This window comes from Thalia democratica, chromosome 2 (genome assembly GCF_965202585.1).
Source record: "Thalia democratica chromosome 2, ktThaDemo2.hap1.1, whole genome shotgun sequence".
NCBI lineage: Eukaryota > Metazoa > Chordata > Thaliacea > Salpida > Salpidae > Thalia > Thalia democratica.
Window position 1 is genome coordinate 44,431,148 of NC_139166.1, and position 16,129 is coordinate 44,447,276.

Below are 16,129 nucleotides of genomic sequence, written 5' to 3' on the forward strand. Positions count from 1 at the left end.
TTAGAAAAGTTCTACTCATGTAAATTTATTAATAAATTAGTTATCGTATTTAGTTTAAATTTCTTGTAACTTTGGTTAATAATTTTTTTTTTTTTTATTTTTAGCACATTATAATTTAAAATTAAGTGTGGTATGCGATTTGATGACTAAGAGACTCGAAAACTTAAACGAGTAAGTTATTGACTCTAAAAACTTATTATTAATTTTTTTTAAACGTTTTTCATGACATATAAATTTAGTCGATTTACCAAAAAAAACATTAAAATTAATAATAATATTGATATATGAATTAACCCCTTATATTCGGTTAGTGCTTAGAAATACTAGTCATGTTTATTTACATTTTACACTGTACAGAATAAACAACAAAATATATTAACAATTATAAAAATAGTTTTTCAACCATACAACAAACAAATAAGTTAAAAGTAAATCAAGTGAAATTAACTCTGATGCTTTTTTCTTTAACTTCTTTGGTGTCTTAAACTCTTGCTATTCCATTTCTTTTATTCTTTTTTGTATGATGATTGACATCTATGGTGGTCATTAGCAAGAATCTGTAATACCTCTGGCTAAATGAAATAAACTTTTCAATATTGTAAACATTAGGGGTTTTTTTATTTTGTATTGCCGCCAAACAAACAAAAGTTTCGGTAGTGTATAATCTTACTGTTTTGATTGGGTTTTTTTCCTTTTGGAGTTTTTAGATTGGATTTTACATAGAAGCGGATTATAAAACGTAGTGAGTATATTTAATATTGTTTTGGAATTGTTTTTGCAGTAAATTTCGTGTTATAATAAATTCTTTGATTTGTTAATACATTGTGAGTTGCATGAAAAACTTTTCAAAGTGTAAACAAAAACTGTAAACTGAAATATACTTGTTGCGTAGCAACAAGTATATTTCAGTTTACAATTTTTGTTTGATTTTAAAGTGGAAAATTTTATGAAAAAAAACGAGAATTTGGATTAAAACGGGAATTTTGGATTTAAACGAGAATAACCTATTGTTTAAATTTTATTTAAACAGCAAACTAAGAACAAATAGGGCAATTAAAATCTTGTCCTTCTTTTACTTTTGAACATGAAAGATGTACCCATCTGCAACAGATACTACACTGTGTCTGAAATTAGTTTCATGTAAAGCTTTAAACATTAAGATCAATAATCAATTAATATCAATAGAATAAAAGACCAACCCATAGGATCTCTGGGTTCTCTACATCTTCATCCACTTCGTCTTCCGCTTCACCACATATAAAACAGTGTGAAGATTGTATGTTGGAATCTGGATGTTTTGGACCTGTAAGCATTTATGTTATTTTTAAATAGGTTTGAAAAAAAATTAAAAATACTCCCACAACCTCCTAGTTGTAATATTTTCACTGCCATCTTTTTCTTAAAGACATCTATATGAGGCAGTGGTTTTTCTACTCCAAATAAAGAATGAGCGTACTGCAATTAAATTGTTTCATAATTTTATCAATATAAATTCAACTAAAAAAATTACTTCAAGGGCGTCATACAGTTCTTCATCTTTGCTTACATGGCTCACAGGTTTTGTATGTAATAATTTTATTTTTTTAGATACATCACACAGTTTTTTAAATTTGTTAGTCACAGTAGTGGTAGGATCAAGCTGATTTTCATTTCTACGGATACTCACGTCGTGCCGAGGACGCATACGAATTTTCATCAACAATTACCGAGTAACTTTGCTGGAATCGTGTTCCAAAGCAAAATTGTTGGATTATATTTGCAAATCCTTGTTTTCTACCGTGACGTCACAGTAGTGGTAGGATCAAGCTGATTTTCATTTCTACGGATACTCACGTCGTGCCGAGGACGCATACGAATTTTCATCAACAATTACCAAGTAACTTTGCTGGAATCGTGTTCCAAAGCAAAATTGTTGGATTCTATTTGCAAATTGCTATAGTGACGTCATAATAGTGGTAGGATCGAGCTGATTTTCATTTCTACGGATACACACGTCGTGCTTAGGACGCATACAAATTTTCATCAACAATTACTGAGTAACTTTGCTGGAATCGTGTTCCAAATTTTTTTTTACAATTTCCACTGTGAAAAGGTTTCTATGTGAGTTGCTATAAATAAATAAATTTTGTGGTTGCTACATTCACATTACTAGTTAAAAGTTTTTGCTATAGATTTAATAAGATTTGTAAACAGTTTGCTTCTCTTAAAAGTTATCTCAGTCAAGAATTGTTCTAAGAGTTTTAAAATAGTTGAATTCTTTGAGTAAAATATTCTAATAACCAACCGTTAGTTAATTTATATTTGGTTGTTGCTATAATTAAATAAGTTTTAGTTTTTGCTACCATGATTTATAAGTGTAAATCATTGTGATTTTAGTAAATAATTTTCACGCAGTCTCTCACTTGTTAACATTTTTCTATCAAACTAAGTTATATCAATTTGATACTAGTGGTTCAATAGTGTGGCTTAACACCCCTATACCCTGTTTAAATAATATCATCAGTGTAATTCAATAGTGTGGCTTTAGCACCCCTGTTCCCTTAATAACTTCCATCATGGCCAGTAATAGTAATGAGAGTGAGCTTAACTTTACAAGACGAGTCAGTAACCGACTGCGAGACCAAGGCGTCGAGCCCCGGCCTATTGACCCGCAATGCTCTACACTATGACAGGTCTTGTCCCACTGGACAAGTATTGTCCTTGAGTGTACGATAATCCTCTTATTTATCAGTGCTGTTATTTAAGCTTTTTGAGGTCTAACTAAGCTTGTGGTTTAAGCTTGTGGTCTTTTTGTGATTTCAGCTTATGGAAGTACTTAAAAAGTAGTGTATGACGACTCCGGGTGTTTGCCAACAAGCACTCGCTATAGCTCAGCTCAGACTTTCAGAGACTTTTATATTCGCTCTTCGTCCTTACTTTTATCATTTTTTTTATTAATATAGTATTTTTAGCTTTGAATATTTTTCTTAAAGAAAGTAGTTTAAATTCAAATTTTTTTCATTTAAAAATTCAAAAAAAAACCTTGTTTTAAGAATTCGAGTTCTAATTATTTTCTAAGTTATATGAAAGGGTGCTTAAATAAAACATTAAGTAGACAATTTGTACTTTTTACTTTTGTAGTTTATTATGGCGGGTTTGGTACATAGTTGATGACACTAATGAGAAAGTAGCTTTAATAATTTACTACATTACCTTTAGGATAACAAAAATAACAACAGCTCATTATCTCCCACACAATTTTACCAATTTTTGCTGTTCTTTCTTAACTCAGGCTGTAAAATGCTTGGTGTATATAAATTTACATTAGAATTGTTTATATTACTAATGTGATGAATATTGGTATTGAAAGACAAGTTTATATAAATTAAATGTTGATAAGTAGATTCTATGTTAGTTATATATTATTTTTCTGAAAATATATTTATTATTAAAGATGGAGTTGTTAATGTATAATCAGGGTTGCCACAAGGTCAGGAAAAGTCAGAAAAAGTCTGGAAAAACCAAAAAAAATGACAAAAGTCAGGAAATTTTAAAAAAAAAAGTCAAATTTTGTCAGTTTAAATTTACAAAATTCCTTAAATTCCAAAGCCTTCAAATGGTAAAAAATTAACAAAAAATCACTTAAAGTCAGACTAAAATTGCAAAATTTTCCTAGAAATTTACAAAATTATTTAATTTCCCTTTTGTTATCTGGTATAAATTAATAACATTTTTCTATTAATATATTAAACAACTACCCTACTTGAACAAGCAATTTTTGTAAGCTTTTTAGCATTGATGATCTGTAGCAAGGACACTTCCATAGTGAAACTGATATCTACACACAAGTTTATCTAGCATAATTTTGGAATTAAAGTGTTTTTTGTTTAATTAAATAACTGAGTTCTTTATAATTTAGCAGTTAGTTTAGTATTTTATGTAACAAGTTAATGTGTATACTTTACCTCTTTATAGTATTTTCAAAGTTGTTTAGATTTGTAAAATAAGTTAGAAGAGATAGGGGACTAGATGAAAGAAACCATATCTTCATTAGATGAAGAGGTTTAAGTGCTAATAAAGAAAGGGAGAAAATACATTTTAGTACATACAAGAAAAAACAGTGTTTGATTAAGTTCTTTACTGTTTTCGTTTTAGTTGTGAAATTTCGTTATTAATTTAAAGTTTTAATTGTAAAAGTTTGTTTCATTTATTTATATACATTTATGTTAGGAAATGCTAAAAAAATATGTCTTTTTTTAGAAAAGCTGTGTCTATAAGGTAATAATACAAGTATTTTGCTGATAGAGCTGTTTATTGCAAAAACATAAATCATACACAGATGGTTTAAGTGATGTAATAGAAGTTTGATAATTGTATTCAGCCAAAAAACTGTAGTTATAACCTGTATTAAAGTTAGGTTGAAAGCTTTATATCGTTTCAAGTGTTAAATTTTGTATTTTAGAATAAGTTTATGTTAAAAAGTTTGATTTAGGAAAGTCAGGTAAATTTTAGTGAAAAGTTAGGAAATTGTTCTCAGCTTGATCTGAGGCAACCATGTATATGTTCTACTTGTAAATTTTTTGTGCCTGCTTCTGAATTTTTTCACTTTTTTTTACTGATAAATTTCCTTTGTTAAAATCTTTGTTCTTTTGTACATAATCATAAGATTTTTATTGTAAAAATATTTTAGCTTTTTTGTCCATGTTCAAATTTTGTAAATGTTATTCAAATAGATATTAAAAACGTCTTTCTTATTTTCAACAATCTAAAAACATTGATCCTATTGCAGCATCAACAAATTGTATTTTTAAATAAATTTTGATTGGTCTATCTAAATATTTCATTAGTTCAAGCAGTAACTTTAAATTTATTAAGAACAATAATACTTTTTTTTTTCTGCAACAATAATACCAAGTTTTGTAATAGTATTCTAAAATATATTCTTCTTGGCCTATTTTTGTACTTTGTTAAGGCCATAGGGGGGGTAGGCCATGTTTTTTACAAGTTGATCTTATTTTATAGAGTTTTTACTAAGCTTCAAGTTGATTTTTACCGTTTTTAAAAATTCGAATTAGTTTTTGAAATATGACCGGCCAAAGTCGGGCCGCATAACAGGTTCTTTATGGGGAAGGAAAAACTAAAACAGCAAAAAAAGACTAATGCATTCAAAATCTATCTCCTCCTTCATTTTTTAAGCAATCTTCTTCAAACTTTCACAGTCTATTCTTTATACAATAACAAAAAAGCATTATTTGTGACTTTAAGAATTTCAAGTAAAAATACCTTTTTTTGATAAAAAATCACTTTTTTTTTTTGTCATAAAATTTTTATTTTTAAAAATTATTAAAATTCACAAATAACATTTTTTTTTCTCATAATGTAAGGAACGTTTCTTGAAAATTTGAAGAAGGTTGCTTGAAAAATGAAGGAGAAGATAGTTTTTAAAGCCCGTTTTTAAAAACTCGAGAAAAACGGCTTTAAAGTTACCCTTTATATACCCTTTATAAAGACAACCCTTTATATAACCGGTCATAAAAAAAAAGTTACTTAATATTTTTAAAATCTAAAAAAAGCATCCGAAAGAGTATGAAATTTACTATAATATAAGTCTATATGTTATTTTTGGTCAAAAAATGGCTTCTGCCCCCCCTATGGCCTTAATTCAAGCAGTGAATTTAAAAAACAATAAGCAGGGTTTGTGCGCGTCAGGCTAAATCAGGCTAAGTCAGGCTAAATCAGTTTTTTTGAAAAAAGTTGAAAAACGTCAGGCTAAATCAGTTTTTTTATTTAAAAGTTTGAGAATCTCAGTTTTTCACAGTTCAAATGCATCAAATTTTTGATAGAGAAAGATTGAGAAATCTTCATAAGATCAAATTGAGATGTAAATTTATTTCTAAATAATGATTTAGTTATTTAAAACAAAATCAGTCAGTAATTGTAAAAATAAATGCTTAAACCTTTTGTTGAATCTCTAAAAAAAATTTAAGAATCTTCATTATTTTGTTTTGAGTAGATTATATACGTCATAATTATGAAAATTCATAAAAAATATACAGTTTAAACATTACAGTTTAGTTCAACAACTTAGCTGTTTGTTTGAATTTTAATACTCATGTAAGCGTTACATTTTAAGTTATAATAAAACACAACAATGCACGTCGTTTTATTATAAATATTCTGGTTATAATGTTTTTACTTAGTGCTTAATAAAATTGAACAAACAAGTTTAGTAATATATATTATATTTTTACACTAGTAATAGATTAGATATTTTAAAACTTATCACTGAATTTGTTATGTTAAGGGTATAGGGGGATGAGGTCAATCACCTTTTTCACAATTTTGTCTTATTTTATTGAGTTGTAAATAAGCTATGAGTTGCTTTTTGCAGATTTTTAAAGCTCAAAATACTTTTGAGATAAAGCTAGTTGAAGTCGGAAACTACAATAGTACTAATTAAGACCCCCCAATATCTAAAATGACTTCTTAAGGGGATTTTCCTTACTTTGAAAAAATGTCAGGCTAAATTGGTCCCAGTCAGGCTAAATGAAAAAAAAATTCGCGCACGAACCCTGAATAAGTTCAGAAACTTTTAAGCAAAACTGTATGAAATAGTAAAAAAAAACTAACCTGAAAACTAAGGAAGTTTATTAAATTAAATATATTACATGCAAAAGAATATAAATAAAGTAAATTGTATACGATAAATTTTGTTATTAAGGGCATAGGGGGGGGGGAAACACTTTTTCACAATTTGTTCTTATTTTATATACAGGCAACAATAGGTTCCTTATGGGAGGCACAAACTAAAACATCAAAAATAGACTATTTTGCTAAAAATCTATCTTCTCCTACGTTTTTTGAGATAACTACCTCAAAATTGCAGGTAATATTCCTTGATATATTTAGAAAATTCTGCCAGAAAGAATTTTTAAAAAACTTAAAAATTAAAGTTTTATATAAAAATATACAAAAAAAAAAGCATTTTTTTTTGTTTTTTTGTTATAAAATTTTAATTTTTTTAATTTTTCTTCCGACAGAGTTTTTTAAACATATCATGGAACACTTCCTGAAAATTTGAGGTAGTTATATCAAAAAACGTACGAGGAGATAGATTTTTAGTAATTTCTAGTATTTGCCGTTTTAGTTTGCGCGCCTCCCATAAGGATCCTGATGTTGCCTCTGACCTTGACCGGCATATCTCAAAAATTATTTTGAATTTTTAAAATCTGTAAAAAGCATCTTGTATAAAACTAAACAAAATATGATCAAATTGTGAAAAAGTGATTAACCCCCCTATGCCCTTATAAGTATTTTGTCTTAAACAGTTGATTATGATGCTAATAGTAGTTTTTATATTTTGAAACTTTTACTGCAAACTAAAGAGGTTTATAAGATTAGCTGTACAAAATATTAGAAGGATAGTATAACTAAAAATTTAAATAAGCTAAATTGTATACAATAACTTATGGTTGTTACAAGTATTTTGTCTTAAACAATCGATTATGATGTCAATAGTATATTTTTATTTTTTAACTTTTTTTCAAAAATCAAGAGATTTATTAGTTTAGCTCTACAAGATATTAAAATGATTATTAGTAAAAATTGAAATAAACTAAATTTTGTGAAATACTGAACTTTGCCTTTGAGTATAGAGCCAACTATAGAAACTTACCTTATCAATGTATTTATTTTGTTAAAAGCACATTTTTAAATTATGGTTCAGTTAGATTCTAAATTAAATGAATATGAATATAATTTCAGTTTGATATTGGTGCACCATCATCCTTGTTAATTACCAAAAAGTCTGATTGAGCCAGTATACTAAATAAATTTAGTATGCTTTGAGTTTGTAATTTTGTTGCAAGCTGATGTTGTGTAACTATATTTATTTTGTATTTGCTAAATTTTTTGTTTGTACATATATTGTTAGATTTGTGTATATTTATCCTGTGTTTTATTTTAGCTGACATCAGAAACAAAATTTGATCAACTTTATAAAGGTTTAATATGTAGTTAAAAAGGTTTCACAATTTGTCTAGTGCAGGACCAATTTTTAATTATGTTTACATTTGTTTATGATGATTTAAACTAAGGGCATAGGGGGGGGGGGGTCCGACATTTTTTTTAATAAAAATAACATTGAATCTTATATGAAAGCTTGAAGTACAAACTACAAGCCAGTTTTTATAGAATTAAAAAATATTATTTAACTTTTGAGATAATGTAATTTTTATAAAAAGTTTCCAGTACAAACTTATGGCCTGCAAGTTTTTGGGGTCATTTTTCTCAGAAATTTAAAAAATCACTAAAAACCTATCTTTTTCTTCATTTTTTGAGATAGAGACCTCAAATTTTCAAGAAACATTCCTTTTATAGTTTAAAAGACTTTTAATTTTCAAATTTCAAAAATATTAAAAAATAGAGATTTTAGATAAAAAAAACAAAAAATAGTCGGATTTTTTTTTAATAAAAAAATTACTTTTCAAAGTTACAAAATTTCCTGCATTCAATCTTTTAAAAATTTAGTAATACACTTTCTGTGAAAATTTGAAGAAAATTGCTTCAAAAATGAAGGAGGAGATAGATTTTTAGTGAAATGGTCTTTTTTTGCGTTTTTAGTTTGCGCCTTCCATTAGGAACCTATTGAAGTCACCAACTTTGACTGCGCATATCTCAAAAAATACTTTGAATTTTTTCAAACAGTTAAAATTGTCTGATAGCTTGGATAAAACTTTATAAAATAACATCAACTTGTAAAAATCAAGGTGGACCCCCCATGCCCTTAATTTTTAATTGGCTATTAAGCCAGTATCAATATTTAGAAAATTCTGTCGGAAGGAATTTTGAAAAAAATATAAAATAAAAATTTTATATAAAAAATGAACAAAAAAAAAACAGTTTTTTTTTTGTTATTAAATTTTTATTTTTTAATTTTTTAAATTCTGTTCCAACATAATTACCCCCCCCCCCCCCCCCCCTATGCCCTTAATATGTTAAGATTGAGACTGTTCAATACATTCTGAAAGTCTTTGATATTCTATCCTATTATTTTGAAAACTAAAATGGTGATCCTGCACTTAAATCAATACTGTTTATAGTAAATAGTGTTATTAAAGATACCAACTATATAAAACATTGAATTTTAAAAAGTGAACATAAATTTAATGGTAAGAAAATACAAAAATATCAACTACAGAGCCACACACTCAGGATGACTCCAAACATTTTGAAGTTTTTAAAAATATCAGAATGACTCAGCATAATTTGGGATATTATGATTTTATTCTATTTTAGAATTACTCAAGACAGATCTTGAATAGTATTTAATTGATCCTGTTTCAATATTTTGTTATTCTATATAAACACCTTCGTCCAATAACTAAATTTTTAATTATTTTGAAATGCTTAGTTTACAGTTTTTAGTCTTGCAGCTAGCTATTAACTCAACTTAGAAATAACATAGTAGTTTTGTTTTAATTCTGAAATAAATATTTATCATTGTTTGAATTTATGATAAACAGAAAAAGTAAAGAGATTTAAATATATAACTATGCATTATAAAGTTTTAATTAACTTTTTAATTATTCAATTATTATTAAACTTAAGTAAATTTGCATTGTTTTATATTTACTTAAACTGAAAGGTAAAGTTTTTTGTATTAAGTTTTTCAAGGGTTTATAATAAACTTGATAACTCATGATAGTTAGAGGTCACTCAGGAAAGTTTTTGGTCACCTGAGTTGGTTTTTTGATTCAAAGAGTGGCAACCCTACTGCAAACTAGTTTAAAGATTATAAACAATAGCTGAATAATTTAATCATAAAGTTTGTAAACACTTTTAAATACAACTTTCTACAGTAACAAAGAATAGTATATATATATATATAGAACTAAAATACACAAAATAAACTTTTGCTTGGGACAGCTGTTTCTGAGTATAATACGCGTCTTCAGCCTAGTTTAATTCAATGAAAAGCAAACTTATAAGTACAGCAATAAAATTATACAAAATTAGGTATAATAAATATATAAAGACATTTTTTCTATCCATTACTGAAAGTTACAATACATATTTGTAATATTTCAAAACCAATAAAATACAGTAAAGAATACTGAGTAAATAATTTTTCTACATTATTTAAATGTATAGTTACATTTTAAACTAAATATCACACAGTTGGCTGAAAAGGGAAGTCATGCTGAAACTGACTTTTTGTTGTGACTAGGAAAACAATAAATAAGAAAAGTTAAAATAATTAAGTAAAAAATTCAATATATTTAATTATTAGTTATGCAGAGCCTTAGGCTTCTTCTTTCAAAAATAGTTTTGTTTTATTTTTCCTGAAGTGTTTCAAAAGTTATTCAAGTTTAAAGACAATCAGATTTGCTATTTTGAGTAAAAAAATTACTCAAAAATATCAATAATTAATATCAAAAAATGGCTAGCAAGTACTACAAAAAAGTACCTGAAAAAATTTATCTACCTACTTTTGTATTATATTTCTTTGATCTGGTAAAGTGTTATTCAATTATAACAAAAATTATTAAAAGCTTACAAATATTAATGCTATTAATTTTTTAAATGTTTTTCTTTTTTCAAAAAGAAAAGAAAACAAGGATAGATATTGCTTTTAAAAAGCTTAAAACTTTTTTGTGCTACTAGGCAGAATTATAACAATTTTAAGCTTCTCTAAAATAAGTACTATAGCCAGTAAAAAATATTAGAATGTTTACTGTGGCTTTTAGAGCTACATGGTTTAATTTTACTCTAAGTTGCCCTAATAGCACCCTTGATATTTACAAAACTGTTAAAAAGTAACAAAAATTCAAGTAATTTTAATTAAACTATACCAAATAAAATAAATATAGTAAAAGCAATGATCCTTTATAAATTTTTCAAATACCTTTTTGGAAAGGATCAGGCTTATATTTTAACATAAATTGTAAAGCAGTTTTAGTGAGGTAAAAAACATTAATTTGTCACATTTATATTTAAAATACTTATAAATTACAGAAGTAGAAATAGATCAAACATGATCTTAAAAAGAATTAACCCAGCTCAACATTAATATATATAGAAATTTGTTTGATTTTTTAGTCACCAAAGTCAATTTCCGCTTGACAGCCCACTGTAATACATGCATTAGAACAGTGTCCCCAAAGTTTGTAGTTAGGAACAGTAAATTATTTTTATTAACATTTTATTATGTACTTTGATTTTGGAAAATGATAGAAGTTTATTCTATTTTTATAATTTTTGTTAAATTTTTGTTTTTTCAGATTATTAAATATCAAAATTAAATTATGTTTTATTAATTTAAGTCTTGTTTAAACAGTTTTTACAAAAAACTAGTGCTCACAGAACTTTTCTTCTAAATTGATCTAATTAACACAGCTTTGTTTGAAACTTATTTTAAACATTGATTAGAGCTGTTCTATATAAACAGAATCTGTTGTATATCTACAAAAACTTAATTTTATATAAAAGTACATATTAATTAACTTAACTTTTCATTACAGGAACATTTTTGGCTTGTAAGTATAGTTAAAAAGGACATAATTACAGAAAAGATGACTGGAGAAGATGTACCTTCCTGTTCGAGCAGAACAAACATGGCTATCAAAGTTTGTGAGGAAGATGCTTCTGACGTTTACAATAAGGATTCGAATGATGATGATTATTGGTGCCCAGTAAATAACAGAGATGTTGATGGTTCCTTAGTTGGTGAAGTAAGCTCATTATTGCACAAGGTAAATGAATATACTGATAATCTTTTACAAGTTATGGACAAAAACAGGAAAAAGCAAGAAAAAAGGAGAAAGAAAAAAATAGAAAAAGCAAGAAGTCAAAAAATAGTGTCAAGTATTGATAGTTCAAAAGAAAAAAATCTTGTAGAAGGTAATTCAAAAAGAAAACGTCCAAACAAGCTAGCCTGTAGCCATCCTGTTAAAAGATACAAAGTTCCTGAAATATACAGAGATCTTTTGGAAACTAAGTATTACATGGGAATACCTCATGATGAAAGTTCATTTACTGTTATTGATGGTGTCCGGTATCTAAATGGAAAGCAAGTTCATGATGATCAGCCTGACTATTTTGTAGGCGGTGTAATGAGAGATTACCAAATTGTGGGCTACAATTGGCTAAAAGACATGTTTGATAATAACACTAATGGGATTCTTGCTGATGAAATGGGGCTAGGAAAAACTATTCAATGTATTGCTTTAATTGCAAGGTTGGTTAAAGTTGGCTTTCCTGGGCCGTTTCTTGTTTGTGGTCCCCTTTCTACCATATCAAACTGGTTTGAAGAGTTTAAAAGATTTGCACCATCCTGCCCTGTAATGCTGTACTACGGTAGACCTGATGAACGTAAACACCTTTTGTCAGCAATGAACGCATCTGATAATTTAAAGAGAACAACGGTTATAACTTCTTATGAAGTGTTAATGAAAGACTGCCACTTATTATCTAGAAAGACTTGGAGTTACCTTGTTGTTGATGAGGGCCACAGGCTAAAAAACAAAAGGTGTAAATTTTTAAGAGACTTACGTAAAATTCGCTTTGAAAGTAAACTTATTTTGACTGGTACTCCGTTGCAAAACAACCTTGGTGAGCTATGGTCTCTTCTTAATTTCTTATTGCCTGAAATATTTTCTAACGATGAAATTTTTCAAAGTTTTTTTGACTTTGATAAGCTATCTGAAAAGTTTGGATCAGCGGGGGAGCTAAACTTGGTAACAATTTTGCACAAAACTTTAGCACCTTTTTTGCTTCGCAGGATCAAAAAAGACGTTGTTCTTTCTTTACCTAGGAAACGAGAAATGATTGTATATGCACCTAGCTCATCATTGCAAATACAGTGGCATGTTGATTTAGGAAAAAAATGCATGGCTTGGAAAAAAATAAAAATAAAGCTAACCAGAAAACAGTTGAAAAGTTCTCATTTAGATCTAAGTCTTTTGAATTTAAGTAGAAGTGATAGACTTAAACCACAAGTATATGTAAGAAATGATGAAGAAATAGACGAGGAAAAAGAAAAAAGAGTTACTTTTAACAACTTAATAATGCAGCTTCGGAAATCTTGCAATCATCCATACCTTCTTGAATATCCCTTGCTAGAAGATGGTTATCACTATAAAATCGATAGTCAAATAGTCACTACGTCCGGAAAAATGATTCTTCTTGATAAGATGCTACCTAGCCTTTTAAGATCAAATCATAGAGTATTAATATTTTCACAGTTTGTTATAATGCTTGATGTTATTGGTGACTACCTCAAAATGAGAAATTTAGAATATTTTCGTTTAGATGGCCAAACCAAACAAGAAGAAAGGCATAAAAATATCCACAATTTTGGTAAAAACGATGTGAAAATATTTCTTATATCAACTAAAGCAGGAGGTCTAGGCATTAACCTTACATCAGCTGATACAGTTATTATATATGATTCTGATTGGAATCCTCAAAATGACTTGCAAGCACAAGATAGGTATGTATATTTAATGTTATTAGTTATATAAGTTTTATTTTTATAAATAAACTAGATTGGTTGACTGAAGTTAACACTTAACTTTATAAATAGTGTAGAAATTCTTGTGATGATGACTTAATTTGCAAAAAAAAAATTAAACATAATTATCTATCATGTCTATTAAACAAGTTATGGATATGTTTAAAAGTGTAAAAAGTTCAAAAAAAGACTTGTTTAACATTTCTAAGACCATTTAAGTCGTTTTTCGCACCTTTGATTGTTTGTAAGTTTTTAAACAAGCTATAAGTTGATTTTTACTGTTTTTTATTATTAAAATTTCCTAAGAGATATAAAGGATCATGGTTGGAGATGTAGAAAGGTTTTTTATAAATATGCAACCAAAACAAAAAAAATCTACAAAGTCTATCTGCTATTTTGTTTTTTAAGCTAGGGACCTCAATTTTTTCACAAATGTTTTTATTTAAAACTGTATAGCAATTAAAGAGTATTATATTATCAAACAAAAATTTTAAATTTAATTTTTTTTGTTTCTAAATTTTAGACATATAACAAGTTAATATTATAATTATCTTAGTTTAGTGAAAGAGGTAAGTAGTAGATGAAATATTTAGGTATGCTGTTTTAGATTCCTCCTAGTATAAGGAATTTCATGAACTCTCCAACTTAAATCGCTTATATTACAAAATATTTTTGAAATTAAAAAGAGCTATTTTTAGTTTAAAAAATAAGATAAAAATCTTATCTATGGTGTTAATGTTAATATATAGTTTAATGTACTTGGGTTAACTAAATAAAAAATTATTTGGTCAATCAAAATTGTCAAACTTATTTAAACCAAGTATTTTATCAACATTTCCTTAAGTATGATACATAACTGTAGTGTATTGTTGTGTTAAGTAGCAGTAAATGAATTTTAAATTAAAAATTCTAAAAATTTTAATTGAAATTTAATCCTATCAAAATGATATAATTTTTTGACGAAAGGAAGTGTTGTGCATATTTAAACTTTTCGATATATGTAAAGCTTATTTATGATAATTACGAAATGTTTTCTAATTTCAATAGCGTTTTTTTAATTTTTTCAAATTAAACTGTTAATTTGCTTACAGGTGTCATCGAATTGGTCAAGAAAAGCCAGTAGTGGTTTACAGGTTCGTTCTCAAGGATACTGTCGATGAGATGCTAGTAGATAGAGCTCAGAAAAAGCGAGCTTTCGGACAGGTGGTCATCACTGATAAAAAATTTAAAGGTAAAATTCGTGATGACCTTAGCAAGGATTTGAAAGATGACAAAGAGTTCGAGTCGTTGCTAAATCAAGCTTTTGCTAAAACAGAAATGACCAAAAAAGATGGATTTAAAGGTTAATTGTTGGTATAATCAGTTGTTTTATTTAGAGAACGATGTTTTATAAAGTTAAGTGAACGAAAACATACAAAAAATGTTCGACTTTAGTATACACTTCATTTAAAACATTTAAAAAATTTTAGAAACAAAAATTTTTCTTATAAATTAATTAAGACTTATATTCATTTGAAGTTTTTTATTCTTAAAACCCTTAATTGCCTTAAGTACTAGTACTAAAGTTTTTTAAATTTTGACAATAAATTTCTTAATACTTTAGTAATATTTATTAAGACTCTGTTCTGAACTGTCAGTTTTTTATTTTTTTTAAATTAGCATATAACACTTAAAAGTATAATTTTTGTTAAGTGTACTAAAGTGTATTTTTATACAATGATTAGTATTTTTTTACATGTATACTAATGTTTTAAAAATAATTTAGGTCAAATAGACGAAGATGCTATGCATAGAATTTTAGATAGGAAATGGGTAATGGAACAACCTGAAGTTAAAGAAAATTCAGAAAACTTGGTTGATAACAGTTTGTACAAATTTATTATCTGACCACAATATTTAAACCGGGCTGCCAATATTTTTTTTGCTTCAAATTTTATAAAAATCATAAACTGTTTGTTAGGTCTTATTTTTCATTTTTACTGGTGTTTATAGTTTTATATTTCGTTTTTTCTATTGAAATTCATTCGTTAGTTTAATTGTTCTAAAAGTTTAATTATGTTAGATATACAAAAATATCTAACAAAATTTATTTGAAATCATGTTATGATGGATGTAATATAAGTTATTGTTAGATTTTTATGCTAATTTTTGTTATTATTTATACAAGTATTAATGTTTAACATTTTTGTGTTTTGTTTAGATTTACATTAAAAAAGCATTCGTTAATTCGATTTGAAAAAATAAAGATGAATATAAAGAGAAAATATTACTAAGTATTTATTAAATGACTATTTTTCTAGTACTAGAAAATTATTATTTTATTAATGATTTTTTATTTAAGTTGAAAATTGTGTTAATAAAAAAAGTTAAACTTGTGAGTAAATTAAAAACACATATGGTGATTGGTCTGCATTATCAGCAGATAGGGATAGCGTTTTTTGTGCTAAACCTCTATTTAAAATGCTTAAAGTTATTTTTATAATCTTTATTTCGAATTATAACTGATTTTTTAGTACAAGAAATTTTTTAAAAGTAGAGAAATAGGTAAAATAATTTATTTTATACAACAATAGGTTTTTTTAACTTAATTAAAGTTATACAACACTAAAAAATACTAAGCAAATTTAGTTTAGGCAA

General features: G+C 26.8%; 1 protein-coding gene across 1 annotated transcript; it reads left to right on the plus strand.

Annotated features, from left to right (window-relative positions):
* Positions 1-11,511: 11,511 nt before the first annotated feature.
* LOC145830142 (lymphoid-specific helicase-like) lies at positions 11,512-15,455 on the plus strand. The gene is made up of 3 exons (XM_082938033.1): positions 11,512-13,471; positions 14,584-14,834; positions 15,258-15,455. Exons 1-3 carry the CDS (start codon positions 11,553-11,555, stop codon positions 15,377-15,379), a joined length of 2,292 nt encoding a protein of 763 aa, XP_082794159.1. The 5' UTR covers positions 11,512-11,552; the 3' UTR covers positions 15,380-15,455.
* Positions 15,456-16,129: the final 674 nt, after the last annotated feature.

What these genes read in the sequence shown, in the direction of transcription:
- LOC145830142 (XM_082938033.1), top strand. Translation starts at nt 11,553, where the DNA reads ATGACTGGAGAAGATGTACCTTCCTGTTCGAGCAGAACAAACATGGCT. An exon ending in GACTTGCAAGCACAAGATAG is followed by an intron (nt 13,472 to 14,583) that starts GTATGTATATTT and finishes ATTTGCTTACAG; the next exon opens with GTGTCATCGAATTGGTCAAG. An exon ending in CAAAAAAGATGGATTTAAAG is followed by an intron (nt 14,835 to 15,257) that starts GTTAATTGTTGG and finishes AAAATAATTTAG; the next exon opens with GTCAAATAGACGAAGATGCT.